This window comes from Balaenoptera musculus, chromosome 7 (assembly GCF_009873245.2).
Source record: "Balaenoptera musculus isolate JJ_BM4_2016_0621 chromosome 7, mBalMus1.pri.v3, whole genome shotgun sequence".
NCBI lineage: Eukaryota > Metazoa > Chordata > Mammalia > Artiodactyla > Balaenopteridae > Balaenoptera > Balaenoptera musculus.
This window is the reverse complement of record NC_045791.1, coordinates 2,341,893-2,361,448: the sequence shown is the minus strand read 5'-3', so window position 1 is coordinate 2,361,448 and position 19,556 is coordinate 2,341,893. Positions and strand designations below refer to the sequence as shown.

Genomic DNA, 19,556 nt, shown 5'->3' with positions numbered 1-19,556 from the left:
CAGGCCATGCTACTCCGGCCTCACTGCTCCTCCAGAGGATGTGCCCAGAGTGTGGTAGAGGGGCTCATCAGATGACAGCACTGGGTGCAAGGGTGCCCAGGGGATAGTGCACATGGGGGGGACACTGGTCATGCCCTGCTGGGGAAGACAGGGGGTGCTACCCCTGTGCCCTTCCCAACCTGGTCCAGCAGCCGTTGTTCGCTGCTCCGGGCCGGAGGGGAAGCTCAACAATGGAGGTGTTAAGAAAAGGGGATCAATAGAGCTGTGCTCCCCATGCTCCAGCCAGGGCTGGACACCTGCAGCCCTTCCTGATGGCTCTGACAGCAGAACTTGGCTGGGCTTTGTGGGCATGATGGAATTTCTTTGCATTTACAGAGGAGAGCTCAGGTTTGGTGCAAGTGAGGCAGCAGGGACACGAGGGACAGGAAGTGGAAGGCGAGAAGTCCTAGGTACCTGCCCTCAGTGGCCGTCAGCCCAGCAAGACTGCACCTAAACAAGCATCTCCTTGGTGCACTGTGTGTGTTGTGGTGCTGTTCTGGCTGTCCTGAGAATGTGGTGCCCTCTCCTGCACAGGCATGCCAATTAAATAAAATGTATTACTGAATAAAATGCCAGCGTGGTGGTTTTACGGTAGTGCATAAATTAGCAGCAGCAATACACATCAAATGGAAAATGGTTTCTTTGTAAATGTTAAGAACACCTTTCTCCAAGTTCTTTAATCATTTGACATAATGCAATAATGAAATGAGAAGACAGAAAAAAAAGCATACTAGCTGCTGTGAAAACTTGATTACTAAAAAGAAATCACTCTACAGGCAATTCCCTCCTCCCATGGACAATGTCTGAGTCCTGAGAAGACACCCCAGTCATGGAATGTCCCTCTCCCCGTAACACACCCTTCAGGACCAAAGCTTCCTTCTTGGTGCAGAACTGTCCAGGTGGCGGCAACCTCGGGACTGTGGCTGGGCCCACTGAATTTGGTGCACTCTTTCTAGGTGATGAAGCCCAGGCAAGGTGCAGGTGTAGACCCTGGGGCCGTGGAGGCCGCCGGGAGTCAGCCTCCTCTCAGCCCGGCCTGTGCACAGAGACAGACATTTCCCAGCAAGGGCAGTGCAGGGGCCTTTGCCCTTATCCCACTCCAGGCCAGGACACAGACTGTGGAGTCTGATCTTTAATCCCTTCAGATGGCTCTTGCAATGAACGAACTGGGTCAAAAGCCTCCCTTTACGTTCTCGTTTTAAAGTGTGGACCACGAATGCCGCCTGCCATGTCAGTAGACAAAGGATGATGTGACCATCGAGCAATCAGCCTCTGCAGCCGCTTCCGACTGTGCACCCTGCGGAGATTCAGGGTGGAGGAAAGCAAGCGGGATGCTGGCCCCAGAGAGCTGAGGTGCACATCAAAGGAATGATTTCAGTGAGCCCAGACGCTAGTATTTCCCATATATAGAAAAGCACTAAATTCCTTAACTTGAGATGTCTGGTTCTTTTTAATTAACGGTAATCTTTTGATGTTCCAACTACCTGGTTTTTGTGGCAAAAACTCCTATGTATCCTGGCTCCCCCCTTACTTCTTCGAAGCAGTCCCTCAGAGCTATTCTTCTGGGGCATGAGTCCACTGAATAAAGCATAATTCTCAACTTTTAGGTTGTGCATTTCTTTTTCAGTGGACAAGGGCGGCCTTCCTCTGAGCTTGGAGGCTCGGAGGGTGGCCCTCCCACTCAGTGCTCCGGGAAGTGGGCTTTGCCAGCCCAGCTGCAGGCTCTCTTCTCTCTTCTCTCTCTCTCTCTCTCTCTCTCTCTCTTCCTCTCCCCATTGTGGGAGACGTTAGATCTGAGGTAGGAGATAGATGGGCCCCTGAGCCGGACACCTGGGGTTTGTCAAGTGGAGCAACGCTGAAGCTCTGGTCTCACCCAGACGCTCTAAGGACAAAGCTGGTGGCAGAAGCTGAGCTCTGCTGACGTAAGGAGACACGATGACCACTCCTGAGGTCAAGGAAAACTTCCCTGTCTGCACATGCGCAGGAAGGCTCCGTGGGGGTCAAAAAGGGAGGGGCCGCCACCCCATAGTGTGTGTGGACATGCACCCACAGGCCTCTGGGGTGGGATCCCTCGTAGCAAAAAGTTGCGCACGCATGTGGGGAGGGTCCTGGGACCAGTCAGGTGTGAAAAGAGAAACGAGATAATTGGCCAAAGGTAAACAAAGACCTGGAAGGACTGTCCTGTAGAAAGGACTTAAGTCGCCTCTGTACTGCGCCCCTCATTCGGGACGCCCACCCTCCTCTCCCGGTGTGTATTTCTGCCCCATTTCTGACTTGTACTGTGCTCCTGCTCGTTAGAGAGGACGCTTATACCCCTTCTCTCTGGGTGTGTATTTCTGCCCTGCTCTGTCTCAAATAAACAAATTGCTTCTCTGTGTGCTCTCCCATACGTTGTGCTGTGTCTTTAATAATAACCTTTGTACCTGTTTTTACAGTTTTTGCCTCCTTGAAACATTCTTGCTTTCAAACAGGGGAAAGAGCTAGGGCCCCTTTGCTTCTAGCCTCTAGCCCCTGGTGGCCTAGCGGCTAGGATTCCTGGTTTTCATCCAGGCTACCCAGGTTCAATTCCCGGGCAGGGAAGTAAGATCTCTCTTCAGGACCGCTCTCGGCTGTCCCTCCGAGATCAGATCCTGCTACTTGAAAAGAGACCTGCGCTGGGCGGAGTCCTGCTCCCACCCCTGCAGAGTGCGTTTCCTGTGGGCTGGGGGTCTCGGGGGCCCTGCACATGGGCAACCTGCGCAGGTGCGCAGCTCCCTGAGAGCAGGCAAGTGCCTCCGCGCACCCCGCAGCAAAATCCGGAATCAAACTTCTGTAAAATCCAACCAGCAAGTGAGGTTCTCACCCGCGGACAGGTGACTCCCCAGTTCCCCTCAGCAGCCCAGACCACTGTGTCCAGCTGCCTTCTTGTCTACCCCGATGTCTCCAAGGTGCCCAAACACCCCCATTGAAGTCCTGAGGCCTGGCCCTTCCCCCGGGGCCCTGCGACCATTCAGGTGCACATATCACAAATCAGGAGCGCCTCTGACGACTCCCTCTGACCCTGCAGACCCCTCACCTAGGCAGTGCCCCCCTGACCTGACTGTGCAGCCACCTCTCAGCTGGCAGGACTCAGCAGTGGCTTTCTAGAGCCCCCTAGCTGCTCCCCACCATTTAACCACAGCGATCTTTCCAAAACACACGTGATGCCCTGGACTCAGGCTTAAAACCTTTCTCAGGCATCTAGGCTGCTGAGTCTCCAGCAGCAGCTAGGATCTCACCCTCCCCCACGATTCCTGATGATCTCAGACCTCAGCTAACCCCAAGGGTGTCATGTCTTCTCAAAGAACAAGAATAGTATCAGCATTGGCTTTTCATCAGTGCAGTAAAACTTTAGGAACTTATGTTCCTAAATCATCCCCACATTACACCTGATTTGAACAACTGCACTCAAGTGTTTGTAAGCTAAATTTGCAATAAGGAGCAGTTTTTGTGCAATCCTTTACAGTTTACCTAGAGCTTTCACCTCTGTTGTTTCTAATGAGATTTAATCCTTATTAGCAATTATAATAAGTGCGAGTAGGTCTCCCCAGATGCATTCAAGCTCCCAGGCCCTCCAAGCCCTGGCAAGCCTTGCACCAGGGGCCTGGACAGCAGACCTCATGCCCACCCCTGACAAGCACACCCCAGGGATGGCATTTCCTAGATGATGTAGGTTACAGTGGACTGCCTTGTATTTAGGCTATAGAAACAGCCCACCCTGCTCACAGCCTCCTGTTGGCTCTTCCTCAGAATCACTGCACGTTGTAGAATTGTCACATCCCTTAAATCAGCGCTCAGCCAGGCCAGTGTGGTGGGAGCCCCAGACACCTGCCCTGACACCCTGGCCCAGGCCTGGGTGTGCAAACCCAAACACCTCCACACCCAGGGATGCCTGTGCTTCATATCCACGTCCTTGCAAAGAACTGCGACATTAAATCCATTTATTCCACTGTGTGTGTGGCCAGAGTGCAGAGAAGCAGCTCTGAGGGATTCAGTGTTTTCACCCTGGCACATTCCATTCCACAGGAACGCCTGACTAGCGCTCACGTGGGTTCAGCCAGCAGTGGGAGCAGATGCCACCCAGCAGTTCAGGCAGAACATTTGCTGCCTGAACACTTCCAAATTCTCCGCCTCCTGATCCCCGTGGCCCACCCGGGCTCGGGCGCCCTTTGTCCTGGGAACTTGCCTCCCAGTGAGCCATTAAACCCAGGAAATGCTTGGCGTGGTGGTGAGCCCGTGTTCTCACACCAGCTACTCAGTCTTAGACTTCGCGCGTTTTCCCTTAGAGGAACTCTCCTCGCTCCTTAAAGCAACAACTCAGCACAGGCTTATTGAAACCCCGCCTGCTCCCCAGAACAGGTCAGCTCCTCACCTCTCTCCCAACGAACCTGAAGACTTGATCTTCCTCCAAGAGTGAGTTTACCGTCCAAGGTGAGAGCTCTGAATGGTGACGGAGGCAGTCCCAGGAGTCAGGCGCTCCCAGCCCGCTCCGCAGTCCTCCTGCCCTCCTGGCCACGCCCACAGGCATCACGACAGGCAGCCCCCCCACCAAGTCCCCGCTCCCGCCCCTGCTCCCTCACCCCAGCAGCTGCAGGAGACAGTCAGGAAATGAAGACAAGAGGCTCTGGCCTCTGGCCTCTCTGAAAGCCGGGTGCAACCTGCGCTCGCTGTGCCCTTGTCAAGCTCTACTTGTAGAAGGTGGCCAAGTATTGATACTTGTAACGGGTTTTTCCCTGTGAACAAGAATTGGGAAAATGCAAAATGAGTGAATATTCTGCTTACTTTTTTCTGTTCTGCGTTTTAAGAGTTCTCTGCTAGAGCTGATAAACCTGACCAGTGTTCCTCTTATTTTCTCATGCCCTTTCCCGCCTCCAGCCTAGGGCTGCAGCCAAGGTTACGCTTGTGGAAAGCACTGTCTCATACAACACACAGACACACACACACACACATAAACAACACACACAGACACACCCATATACAGATGCACATATGGACACACACACTGACACATAAACTACACACAAACACATACAGATGCACACATGGACACACACACAGACACATAAACACACAAGGAAATAAAAACAGACACAGAGACAGGTACACTGTACACAGACACACAGACACACACACACCACAGACACTACACACACACAGATGCAGAAACACACAGAAATATAAACAGGTACACAGAGAGACACCTAACTACACACACTCAACACACAGACATATGCACAGACACATTAACTACACAGACACAGACACACAGGCCTGCAGTGGACTGGGCAGCCCCACTGGAGCTTAGCCTACTGGGCACTGCCCAGGTATTGGCAGGAAGTCCAAGGCTCTTGGCCCATCAACAGTGTAACAGGCAGAACCCAAAAAGGTATCCTTATGGGAGGTTCCTCTCCAAGCCTCTCTGGGAGAACCATTTATTCATGGAGCCCAGCTGCACTAGGTGTTTGGAGGCACAGACTTAAAACAAGCATGTTGTACAAGGCAGGGGGCTGCCCAGGAGCAAGGACCAAGGATGCAGGGCCTCTGGGTCTCCCAGAGCACGGTGAGCACTGCCACAGTGCAGTACCACTGCTGGCACGCTGGCAGGAAAGCCCAGCCTCTCCAAGAGGAGGCCCAGTGCCATGTTTGTAGATGTCTCTATTCAGATTGCCACAGGCAGCCAGTGTGGACACAGCAGTGACCCCATCCACATGGAATGGGGGCCACACAGAGCCTGTGGCCACCCCAGGAATGCCAGCATCTGCACTCAACCATAGCCAAGTCTTTCTCCAGCACCTCAAGTCTTCCTCCACAGGGCAGAAGGTGGCAAGGGGGCCCCAGAGCATGAATATGCAGGCCTCTGGGACAGACAGAAGGTTCCAGGCTGCTCTGCCCTTACAGAATGGCCTCCACACACTGGGAGCCTTACTGTGAGGGCCAGCCTATCCGAAGGAGGATCATGAAGCAGCAGCATGGCAATTGTGGCCACTGCATGGCTCTCTGTGCCTAATGCCCATGTCCCTGGCATCCATGCGCAGACCCCAAGCCTAGCCCATGTCTCTTGTGTAGCTGCTAAACATTTGCAGGGGAATCAACCCTATTCCTGCTCCAGGGGTGGGCTTGCATGGCCTAAATTATGGAGGAAACCTCAACCCTGCCAGGAATTGGCATTTGCCATGTCCAAACCCACATGGCAGTGCAGCCCCCTCAGAGCAGGGCAGAGTCTCCGAGACCAAGCACCACACGGGACCAAACCATAAGCTCTCCATCTCTGGGCTTCTGAGTCACTGCCAACCCTCCCTCCTGGTTGTTGAAGCCAGGTCCAGGTGGGGGTTCCCTTCTTGGCAGCTGAGAACAAGGATTGGATACAGCAGCAGCTCTAGAAGCCCTCCTAAGAGACTGGGCCAGACTTACCTGCTAGTATTGGAGGGTCTCCTGCAGAGGCGGGGGGCAGCTGTGGCTCGCTGCAGGGACAAGGACACTGGCAGTGGCAGTTCTGGGGAGTACTCATTGGTATGAGCCCTCTTGGAGGCCACCCTTTTCTCAGCAAGACCTGGCCCAACCCAAAAGCTTGTAGGCTCCAGTGCTGGGACGCCTCAGACTAAACAACCAACAGGGTGGGAACACAGCCCCACCCATCAGCAGACAGGCTGCTTAAAGTCATCTTGAATAAATAGCTGCCTGATAAACAAATCCCTGACACAGCCCTGCCCACCAGAGGGACGAAACCCAGCTCCACCCACCAGTGGGCAGGTACCATTCCCTCCCATCAGGATGCCTGCACAAGCCTCTTAGATCAGCATCACCCACCAGTGGGCAGACACCAAAAGCAAGAGGAACTACAACCCTGCAGGCTGCAGAATGGAAAACATAATCACAGAAATTTAGACAAAATGAGACAGTGGAGGAATATGTTTCAGATGAAGAACAAGAAAAAAACCCAGAAGAATAACTAAGAGAAGTGGGATAGGCAATCTACCCAAAAAGGAATTCAGAATAATGACAGTAAAGATGATCCAAAATCTTGGAAAAAGAATGGAGGCACAGATCAAGACGACACAAGAAATGTTTAACTAAGACCTAGAAAAACTAAAGAACAAACAGAGATGAACAATACAATACCTTAAATGAAAAATACACTAGAAGGAATCAATAGCAGAATAACTGAGGCAGAAGAATGGATAAGTGACCTGGAAGACAGAATGGTGGAAATCACTGCCACAGAACACAATAAAGAAAAAGGAATGAAAAGAAATGAGGACAGACTAAGAGACCTAGGAGACAACATTAAACACACCAACATTTGCATTATAGGGTCCCAGAAGAAGAAGAGAAAGAGAAAGGGCTGGAGAAAATATTTGAAGAGATCATAGATGAAAACTTCCCTAACATTGGAAAGAAAACAGTCACCCAAGTCCAAGAAGCATAGAGAGTCCCAGGAAGGATAAACCCAAGGAGGAACATGCTGAGACACATAGTAATCAAACTGACAAAAATTAAAGACAAAGAAAAAATATTAAAGCAATGAGGGAAAAGCAACAAATAATGTACAAGGGAGTCCCCATAAGGTTATCAGCTGATTTTTCAGCAGAAACTTGAAGGTCAGAAGGGAGTGTCACAATATATTTAAAGTGTTGAAAGGGAAGAACCTACAACCAAGAATACTCTACCCAGCAAGGCTCTCATTCAGATTTGAGGGAGAAATGAAAAGCTTTACAGACAAGAACAGCTAAGAGAATTCAGCACCACCAGAACAGCTGTACAACAAATGCTAAAGGAACTTATCTGGGCAGAAAAGAAAATGCCACAACTAGAAACAAGAAAATTATGACTGGAAAATCTCACCAGTAAAGGCAAACATATAGTAAAGGTAGGAAACCATCCCCCAAAAAATATGATATCAAAACCAGCAATTGTGAGAAGAGGAGAACACAAATTCAGTATATTGGAAATGCATTTGAAATGAAAAGACCAGCAACTTAAAACAATCTTGCATATATATAGGCTGATATATCAAAACCACATGGTAACCACAAACTGAAAATCTATATTAGAAAAACACACACAAAAGAAAAAGGAATCCAAACACAACACTAAAGTTAGTCATCAAACCACAAGAGAAGACAACAAAAGAGGAAGGGAGGTAAAAACACCTACAAAAACAAATCCAAAATAATTAACAAAATGGCAATAAGAACATACATATCAATAATTACCTTAAACATAAACGGAATAAATACTCCAGCCAAAAGACATAGACTGGCTGAATGGATACAAAAACAAGACCCATATATATGCTGTCTACAAGAGTCCCACTTCAGACCTGGGGACACATACAGACTGAAAGTGGGGGATGGAAAAATGTATTCCATGTAAATGGAAATCAAAAGGAAGCTTGAGTAGCAATACTCATATCGGACAAAATAGACATTAAAATAAGGACTGTTACAAGAGAAAAAGAAGGACACTATATAACGATCAAGGGATCAATCCAAGAAGAAGATATAACAATTGTAAATATATATGCACCCAACATAGGAGCACCTCAATATACAAGGCAAATACTAACAGCCATAAAAGGAGAAATAGACAGTAACACAATAATAGTGGGCGACTTTAACACCCCACCTTCATCAATGGATATATCATCCAGACAGAAAATCAATAAGGAAACACAGGCTTTAAATGACATTATACCAGATGGACTTGATTGATACTTACAGAGCATTCCAACCCAAAGCAGCAGAATACACATTCTTCTCAAGTGCACATGGAATTTTCTCAAGGATTGATCACATGCTGGGCCACAAAGCAAGCCTCAGTAAATTTAAGAAAATTGAAATCATATCAAGCATCTTTTCTGACCACAATGCTATGAGATTAGAAATCAACTACAAGAAGAAAAAAAAACAGTAAAAAACAAAAACGTGTGGAGTCCAAACAATATGCTATTAAACAACCAATGGATCACTGAAGAAATAAAAGAGGAAATAAAAAAAAAATACGAGACAAATGAAAATGAAAACACGATGACCCAAAACCTATGGGATGCAGCAAAAGCAGTTCTAAGCGGGAAGCTTATAGTAATACACTCTTACCTCAGGAAACAAGGAAAATAAACAACCTAAACTTACACCTGAAGCAACTGGAGAAAGAAGAACAAACAAAACCCAAAGTTATTAGAAGGAAAGAAATCATAAAATCAGAACAGAAATAAATGAAATAGAGATGAAGAAAACAACAGAAAAGATCAATGAAACTAAATGAAACTAAAATCTGGGTCTTTGAAAAGATAACCAAAATTGATAAACCTTTAGAACCCTCATCAAGATAAAGAGGGAGAGGGTTCAAACCAATAAAATTAGAAATGAAACAGGAGAAGTTACAACAGACACCACAGAAATACAAAGCATCATAAGAGACTACTACAAGCAACTATATGCCAATTAAATAGACAACCTAGAAGAAGTGGACAAATTCTTAGAAAGATACAATCTCCCAAGACTGAACTAGGATGAAATAGAAAATATGAACAGACCAATCACAAGTACTGAAATTGAATCTGTGATTTTAAAACTTGCAACAAACAGAAGTCCAGGATCAGATGGCTTTACAGGTGAATTCTACCAAACATTTAGAGAATAGTTAACACCTACCCTTCTGAAACTATTCCAAAAAATTGCAGAGGAAGGAACACTCCCAAACTCATTCTATTAGGCCACCATCACCCTGATACAACAACCAAAGATACCACAAAGAAAGAAAATTACAGGCCAATATCACTGATGAACATAGACGCAAAAATCCTCAACAAAATACTACCAAACTGAATGCAACAATACGTTAAAGGGATTATACACCATCATCAAGTGAGATTATCCCAGGATGCAAGGATTTTTCAATATCCACAAATCAATCAGCATGATACACCACATTAACAAACTGAAGAATAAAAACCATATGATCATCTCAATAGCTACACAAAAAGCTTTTGACAAAACTCAACACCCATTTATGATAAAAACTCTCAAGAAAGTGGGCATAGAGGGAAAATACCTCAACATAATAAAGGCTATATATGACAAACTTACAGCTAACATCATACTCAATGGTGAAAAACTGAAAGCATTTCCTCTAAGGTCAGGAACATGTCCACTCTCACCACTTTTATTCAACATAGTTTTGGATGTCTTACCCAAGACAATCAGAGAAGAAAAAGAAATAATGGGAATCCAAAGTGGAAAAGAAGAAGTGAAACAGTCACTGTTTGCAGATGACATGATACTGTACATAGAAAATCCTAAAGGTGCTACCAGAAAACTACAAGAGCTCATCAATGAATTTCGTAAAGTTGCAGGATACAAAATAAATACACAGAAATCTGCTGCATTTCTATACACTAACAATGAAAGATCATAAAGAGAAATTAAAGAAACAATCCCATTTACCATAGCATCAAGAAGAATAAAATACCTAGGAATATACTACCTAAGGAGACAAAAGACCTGTACTCCAAAAACTATAAGATGCTGATGAAAAAAATCAAAGATGACACAAACAAATGGAAAGGTATACCAGGTTCCTGGATTGGAAGAATCAACATTGTGAAAAAGACTATACTGCCCAAAACAATCTACAGATTCAATTCAATCCCTATCAAATTACCAATGGCATTTTTCCCAAAACTGGAACAAAAAATTTTTAAATTTGTATGGAGATACAAAAGACCCCAAATAGCCAAAGTAATCTTGAGAAAGAAAAACGGAGCTGGAGGAATCAGGTTCTCTGACTTCAGACTATACAAGAAAGGTACAGTCATCAAAACAGTACAGTACTGGCACAAAACCAGAAATATAGCTCAATGGAAAAGGATAGAAAGCCCAGCAATAAACACACACACCTATGGTCAATTAATCTATGATAATGAGGCAAGACTATACAATGGAGAAAAGACTCTTCAATAAATGGTGCTGGGAAAACTGGACAGCTACATGTAAATGAATGAAATTAGAACACTCCCTAACACCATACACAAAAATAAACTCAAAATGGATTAAAGGCCTAAATGTAAGACTGGATGCTATAAAACTCTTAGAGGAAAATATAGGAAGAACACTCTTTGACAGAAATCGCAGCAAGATCCTTTTTGATCCACTTCCTAGAGTAATGAAAATAAAAACAGGCCTAATACCCAAAGCAGTCTTGAGGGAAAAAAACGGAGCTGGAGGAATCAGACTCCCTGACTTCAGATTATACTACAAAGCTACAGTAATCAAGACAATATGGTACTGGCACAAAAACAGAAACATAGACCAATGGAACAAGATAGAAAGCCCAGAGATAAATCCACGCACCTATGGTCAACTAATCTATGACAAAGGAGGCAAGGAAACACAATGAAGAGAAGACAGTCTCTTCAATAAGTGGTGCTGGGAAAACTGGACAGCTACATGTAAAAGAATGAAATTAGAACACTCCCTAACACCATACACAAAAATAAGCTCAAAATGGATTAGAGACCTACATGTAAGACCAGACACTATAAAACTCTTAGAGGAAAACATAAGAAGAACACTCTTTGACATAAATCACAGCAAGATCGTTTTTCATCCACCTCCTAGAGTAATAGAAATAGAAACAAAAATAAACAAATGGGACCTAATGAAACTTAAAAGCTTTTGCGCAGCAAAGGAAACCATAAACAAGATGAAAAGACAACCTCCAGAATGGGAGAAAATATTTGCAAACGAATCAACAGACAAAGGATTAATCTCCAAAATATATAAACAGCTCATGCAGCTCAGTATTAAAAAAACAAACAACCCAATCCAAAAATGGGCAGAAGACCTAAATAGACATTTCTCCAAAGAAGACATACAGATGGCCAAGAAGCACATGAAAAGCTGCTCAACATCACTAATTATTAGAGAAATGCAAATCAAAACTACAATGAGGTATCACCTCACACCAGTTAGAATGGGCATCATCAGAAAATCTACAAACAATAAATCCTGGAGAGGGTGTGGAGAAAAGGGAACACTCTTGCACTGTTGGTGGGAATGTAAATTGATACAGCCACTATGGAGAACAGTATGGAGGTTCCTTAAAAAACTAAAAAAAAACTAAACTAAAAATAGAATTACCATATGACCCAGCAATCCCACTACTGGGTATATACCCAGAGAAAACCATAATTCAAAAAGACACATGCACCCCAATGTTCACTGCAGCACTATTTACAGTAGCCAGGACATGGAAGCAACCTAAATGCCCATCGACAGATGAATGGATAAAGAAGATGTGGTACATATAAACAATGGAATATTACTCAGCCATAAAAAGGAATGAAATAGGGTCATTTGTTGAGACATGGGTGGATCTAGACACTGTCATACAGAGTGAAGTAAGTCAGAAAGAGAAAAACAAATATTGTATATTAACGCATATATGTGGAACCTAGAAAAATGGTACAGATGAACCGGTTTGCAGGGCAGAAATAGAGACACAGATGTAGAGAACAAACATATGGACACCAAGGGGGGAAAGCAGGGGGGTGGGGTTGGTGGTGTGATGAATTGGGCGATTGGGATTGACATGTATACACTGATGTGTATAAAACTGATCACTAATAAGAACCTGCTGTATAAAAAAATAAATAAAATGAAAGCATAAAAAAAAAGAGAAAAGAAAAACAGGGAATTCCCTGGTGGTCCAGTGGTTAAGAATCTGCCTTCCAATGCAGGGCACATGGTTTCGATCCCTGGTTGGGGAACTAAGATCCCACATGCCGTGCGGCAACTAAGCCCATGTGCCACAACTACAGAAGCCACGTGCTGTGTAACCCATGCACCACAACTACAGAGCCCACAAACTCTGGAGCCCGTGTGCCACAACTAGAGAGAAGCCCACATGCCACAACAAAGAGCCCGCACACTGCAACGAAAGATCCCGCGTGCCGCAACTAAGACTCAACGCAGCCAAATATAATTAATAAATAAATATCTTTTAAAAAGTAAAATAAGATAGCCTTTGAAAAAAATGAAAATAAAAACAAAAATAAACAAATGGGATCTAATTAAACTCAAAAGCATTTGCAGAGCAAAGGAAACCATAAACAAAATGAACAGACAACCACAGAATGGGAGAAAATATTTGCAAATGTTGCAACCGACAAGGAATTAATCTCCAAAATTTACAAACAGCTCATGTGGCTCAATATCAAAAAACAAACAACCTGATCAAAAGGGAAAAGGGAACCCTCTTGCACTGTTGGTGGGAATGTAACTTGGTGCAGCCACTATGGAGAACAGTGTGGAGGTTCCTTAAGAAACTAAAAATAGAACTACCATACGACCCAGCAATCCCATTACTGGGCATATACCCTGAGAAAACCATAATTCAAAAAGAGTCATGTACCACAATGTTCATTGCAGCTCTATTTACAATAGCCAGGACATGGAAGCAACCTAAGTGTCCATCGACAGATGAATGGATAAAGAAAATGTGGCACATATATACAATGAAATATTACTCAGCCATTAAAAGAATAAAATAATGCCATTTGCAGCAACATGAATGGACCTGGACATTATCATACTGAGTGAAGTAAGTCAGACAGAGAAAGGCAAATATCATATGATATCACTTATATGTGGAACCTAAAGAAAATGACACAAACGAACTTATTTAGAAAACAGGAACAGACTCACAGACTTAGAGAACAAACCTATGGTTACCAGGGGGAGGGGTGGGGGAGAGGGATAGATTGGGAGTTTGGGATCGACATATACACATTGCTATATTTAAAATACATAATCAACAAGGACCTACTGTATAGCACAGGGAACTTTGCTCAATACTCTGTAATAACATAAATGGGAAAAGAATTTGAAAAAGAATAGATACATGTATAACTGAATCACTTTGCTGTACACCTGAAACTAACAGAACATTGTTAATCAACTATACTCCAATATAAAATTTAAAAATTTTTAAAAAGGCATTTAAAAGCGTAATGACCTGTGGAGCGGCAAGAACTCTCATTCATTGCTGGTGGGAATGCAAAATGGGGCAGCCACTTTGGAAGATAATTTGGCAATTTCTTACAAAACTAAATACACTCTTACCATACAATTCAGCAATTGTGCTCCCTGGCATTTATCCAAAAGGAGTTCACAACACATTCACACAAAAACTGGCACATGGATGTTTATGGCAGCTCTAATCATAATGGCCAAAACTTGGAAGCAACCAAGATGTCCTTTAACAGTTGAATGGATAAACCGTGGTGTCTAGACAATGGAATATTATTCAGCACTAAAAAGAAATGAGCTCTCAAGCCATGAAAACACATGGAGGAACCTTAAATGCATTGGTAAGTGAAAGAAGCCAATCTGAAAAGACTCCAAGCTGCATGATTCCAACTATATGAGGTTCTGAAAAAGGCAAAACTGAAGATAATAAAAAATAAAAGAGGTTGGGGTGACGGAGGAATGAATAAACAGAGCACAGAGGATTTTTAGGGCAGTGAAACTATTCTGTGTGATATTAAAATGATGGAAACACTTCATTGTGTATTCGTCCAAATCCACAGAATGCAATACCTCCAGGAGCGAGCCCCAATGTGAACTGTGGATTTTGGGTGACAGTGCTGAGTCGGTGCAGGGTCATCAGTCGTAACAAACATACCGCTCTGGTGGGTAGGCTGATAACGTGGGATGTGGTGCATGCCTGGGGGCAGGGGGCAGAGGTGAATTCTCTGTACCTTCTGCTCCATTTTGCTGTGAGTCTAAAACTGCTTTAATAGTCTTTTTTTTTTTTAATGTAATGAGCTAGAGGAAAATTCATTGTTCAGAATTCCTCAGAGGAAAGTCTCATTTGTGTATAAAAAAACCAAAAAAACACCATTGTAAAGCAATTATACTCCAATAAAGATGTTAAAAAACAAAAAAAAAACAAAAAAACGTTTGAAAAGTGACTGGGGCGTGGCCCACCTGGCCCAGCTCCCTGCGCTGGGGAGGGCCTGCCCCTCACACGCCTCACCCAGGTGGAGGTGTCCCTGCGGCACGCCACCAGCACCACTCCAGCCATTAGAGAGCAGGGGCCTGGTCCCAGGACTAGGACATACAGTGCCCAGCATGCCCTCCTCTAGGACCTGCATGTCAACTACAGGTTTCCAGCGTCCCACACTGGGACTGGGTGTCACTGCTTCGAGAAATCATCATCCCTCCAAGGGGCTCTTGGCATCCAAGCCAACTAAAGCAGAGTGAGAGCAGGGGACCAGGTGCTGGTGGCTTCCACTGGGTGTGCACTTGCACCGTGGACGCAAAAGCTGGGCCTGGGGTCATGGCAGTGCCACAGCAGAAGAAAGAGGAAACAGAGAATCCTCCAGGATTTCTGAAGTTAAACAAAAAAGAAAAGGAGCTCACAGTGAGTATGTCTCATGCAAATGCTCGTGGACAGGGCCATGATCGTGGAGGTGAAGCTTGTGTGCGGGCGGCTGTCCCAGCATCTGCTCCTCCTGGGACCACCCTCTGCCAGGACCGTGCAGCTTCCCCCCTGAGAAGCAGCAGTTTTGGTCTCTGGACACTTTTTCACTCTTAAAGCCTCTTTAGGATCCTCAATGATTTTTACCTGGATTTTATCTATCAGTAGTTACCATGTTGGAAATTAAAACTGAAAAAAAAATTTTTTTAATAGTCCCACAAGGACCCTTAGATGGCAGGGGGTAGAGGGGAGAAACTAGCACAGCAAAGATGTTAGTACGTAAAACTGAAAAACTGTAGAATATTTATTCATCTTAAAATAAAAACAAGGGGGCTTTCCTGGTGGCACAGTGGTTGAGAATCTGCCTGCTAATGCAGGGGACACGGGGTTCGAGCCCTGGTCCGGGAAGATCCCACATGCCGCAGAGCAACTAAGCCCATGAGCCACAACTACTGAGCCTGCGCGTCTGGAGCCTGTGCTCCGCAACAAGAGAGGCCACGATAGTGAGAGGCCTGCGCACCGTGATGAAGAGTGGCCCCCGCTTGCCGCAACTAGAGAAAAGCCCTCGCACAGAAACAAAGACCCAACACAGCCAAAACTAAATAAATTTAATTAATTAAAAAAATAAAAATAAAAATAAAGAAGCAATGTAGCTCTTTCAAAAAAATTAAAAAAAATAAAAATAAAAACAAGCCAATTACTTATTAACATGGATACTATTTTGAGAAATTATTTTTCAAAACAAAAAAATTTAGTGAAAATGGTATTTACATTTTCGTCAGTCTCTTTACTCTGGCTTAAGATAGCTGGATTCTCATTTCTGCCTCTGCAGTCCACAAGCTGCCATAGCCGGCCCTCCACTATTGTTCCACATTTGTGGATTCAACTAAACCTTGGATCAAAAATATTCAGGAAAAGAAATTCTAGAAAGTTCCCCAAAGCAAAAGTTGAATTTGCTGACAAATATTTACATAGCATTTACATTGCATTAGGTATTATAAGTAATCTAGGGATGATTTAAAGTATATAGGAGGGGGTTTCCCTGGCGACGCAGTGGTTAAGAATCCGCCTGCCAACGCAGGGGACACGGTCGAGCCCTGGTCCGGGAAGATTGCCACATGCTGCAGAGCAACTAAGCCCGTGCGCCACAACTACTGACCCTGCGCTCTAGAGCCCGTGAGCCACAACTACTGAAGCCCACGTGCCTAGAGCCCGCCTGTGCTCTGCAACAATAGAAGCCACCACAATGAGCAGCCCACGCACCACAACGGAGAGTAGCCCCCGCTCACCGCCACTAGAGAAAGCCCACGCGCAACAACGAAGACCCAACGCAGCCAAAAATAAATAAATAAATAAATTTATAAAAGTATTTATGGGAGGATGTCTATGGGTTATATGCAAATGCTACACTATTTTACGTAAGGGACTTCAGCATTCAGAGTTTGGTAGCCTTGGGGGTCCTGGAACCAATCTCCTGCAGATATCAAGGGACAACCATATGTTTTGATTGAAGGATATGAAAAATATTTGGCCTTATGCAGATATGTGGTTGGAAAAGGGAGGACTTCATGGACACCTTGAAAGGGCCTCAGGAACCTCCAGGTTCCTGGAACAGGACTTTGAGAACGCTGTTTGTAGAGGCGGTACCTTTGCCAGCCTGTTGATCCTGAGAGCGGAGGGGACAATACAGGCCTGAGCGCAGGCTGCACCTGTTCTCGCTTGCTCTCCTGCCCTGGGTCGTCAGAAGGGCATGTGAAGCAGAGCCCTACCCAACCCACAGTCCAGAGCCACGCAGCCAGAACTGGCCAACCCAGATGCACAAAGAGAGAAATAAATGCTTCTTGTGTGCCACCGACTTTGGGGGTAGTTTGTTATGCAGCCAAAGCTGACTAAAAACAAAAGGGATGGTGATTAAAAAAACACCTCACAGCTTATGGAAATTTTGCAACAAGCTGAAAAAGGGGCTAATCTGAACATTCACCAATTTGGTCATGAATAATTTCCCAGAAAAAATTTCTCTTTGGATCTTTTAATGCGACACATTGAGTCCCCGAGGAAAGAAACAGTCTCCCACATGAAATACCTACCGCTTGCCTCCATCTGATACTGTTTACCCCAAGTTCCACTGCACTAGGCCTGCCGGCCAATCTCCCTCCTACGGTCTCAGTCCTTCACTTTGCAGAGCCTACCACACACGTGATCCTGGAACAAGCAGCTCAAATCCTACTCCATGGCCGACTGGACCAGAGACACTCCCCTGCCCCCAGGCCCATGGGACAGGAAGGAACCAAGGCTGCAGAGGCAGACGGCGTGGAGGACGGGGAGGGACGCTGAAGGCTCCTGACCCTAGCTGCTCCCCTGGAGCCCTTCCAGTCTCCTGAGGACCACTCCCTTTGTCACTGCGGTGAGTTTGGTTTTGAAACCAAAAAAGTCTAACTAGACTGGAATGGCTTTAACTAATGCTGTATCAAACACTAATCTATTTTTGGGTGGTAGCACATCCACCAGTGCCTAGTCTAACCACATAAGAAAGTTCAGCTTACAATTTTGAGACAGATGTTTTATTATTTATAGGGAATTAAAATTTAGGCATATACATGACACAAACATTATATATAGTACTTTCCATGATAGAAGTTCTGATACTGCTCACAGAAAGGCCTCGATTCAAGTTACACACCGCATACGCTAGAATGTGCACCTGGGGAGGAAAGGGGGGCTGATGGCCTTTTTGTTTTGGTTTTGGTTTAAATAACCTCTGGATGCATTCAAGTAATACTGATCATTTAATGTTCAAAAAACTTTTAATAAATTCCGAGTAAAATTAATTGAAATATTTATAATACGATTTAATTGTTACACAGTATTTCCAATGTACAATCAAGGCAATGCACAACACTTAAAAGGAAGGGGAAAAAAAAATCTATTGCACCCACGAGGAAAAAGGCTTTTTATTCATTTTTTGGGACGCTGCAATTCAGTATTTATATTAAACGTTTACACACTTTAGTAAACGCAGAAGTCCTACATGTAATGCAGCATTGTGGGTAAGAAGCCCCTGTTAAGTCTCCACGTGCGAGGCTGACTGTCTGATCATTCTCCCGCACGTTAGAGGGCTAACCCTTCTCATGGCACACGTCACGCCCTGCAGTCTGAACTGCGGCACTCTGCCTCCCTGCTCAGTCTCGTGGTGTCTTGTGATGGATGGCATTTCTCCACCTCAGTGTCCTGTTAAATAATCCTGTGTAGAGTCTGAAGCAAATGAATCCACGTCCTCGTTCTCTGAGTCGTCACTGCTGTCATCCGCAGCCGGCTCTCCCGTGAGGGCTATGCGAGCATAATCGTCTGTGTCTATGGACTTGCAAAAGTGGATGGCGTATTTCAGCTTCTCCTCTAGCACCTGCTTACAGGAATACCGGGGCAACTTCAACAAAAAGAAGCAGGTGTAGGATTCAGGAAGGAAGTGGTCAGGAGGGTTGTATTTATCCAATACCTGTTAATGAAAAATGTTAAATCATCAGAGACTACGTACAAGGACAGGTAAAACTGCAATCTATTTTGTTATGTTCATTAGACTCTTGACTCTCATTCACATAAAGCATCATATTTTGTTGGCTAAAAATAACAAAATATCAGAAAACACAAAATCTAGCCAATTTCAGAAATAAAAAGGAGCAACTGATTATTTCCCAGGACTTCCAATAAAAAAATAGCCACTGGTTACTGTGACAACTGCTTTTTACAAACCAATGCTGTGAAGGGAGTCAGATGGCTCCACCCACCCCCGGTCAACAAGGTGGGACTCCAGACCCACTGACACAGGGTCCGGTGCAATGGCACGGGCTTAGCCATCACCCATGTGGGGAAGCTCTCCCTGAATCTATCAGCCCGCTTTCAGCCACAACAGATTAAGGTACTAGGAAGCCAGCCAGAACTGTGGACAAACCCCACAAATTACCTACCTTCTGAGAGGAAAACTACACATGCTCTCAGAGATCTCCCTGAGGGGTGACGAC

General features: G+C 44.9%; 2 protein-coding genes across 12 annotated transcripts in view; both read right to left on the bottom strand.

The window, feature by feature from the left end:
* OCA2 (OCA2 melanosomal transmembrane protein) overlaps nucleotides 1-4,534 on the bottom strand; it is a 279,721-nt gene extending 275,187 nt beyond the window's left edge. For 6 of the 8 annotated variants that reach the window (XM_036859042.1, XM_036859038.1, XM_036859037.1 and 3 more), the window contains exon 1: nucleotides 4,430-4,534. The gene's annotated coding sequence lies outside the window, so the exon portion shown is untranslated. The remainder of the gene's footprint in view (nucleotides 1-4,429) is intronic. The other 2 variants (XM_036859039.1, XM_036859041.1) reach the window with 2 other exon arrangements.
* A 13,779-nt stretch (nucleotides 4,535-18,313) lies between these two features.
* The window catches only part of HERC2 (HECT and RLD domain containing E3 ubiquitin protein ligase 2), a 219,079-nt gene continuing 217,836 nt past the window's right edge, over nucleotides 18,314-19,556 (bottom strand). For all 4 annotated transcript variants that reach the window (XM_036856965.1, XM_036856964.1, XM_036856963.1 and 1 more), the window contains one exon: nucleotides 18,314-19,033. In XM_036856965.1, the coding sequence (XP_036712860.1) occupies nucleotides 18,761-19,033 (273 nt within the window). In that variant the 3' untranslated portion in view covers nucleotides 18,314-18,760. The remainder of the gene's footprint in view (nucleotides 19,034-19,556) is intronic.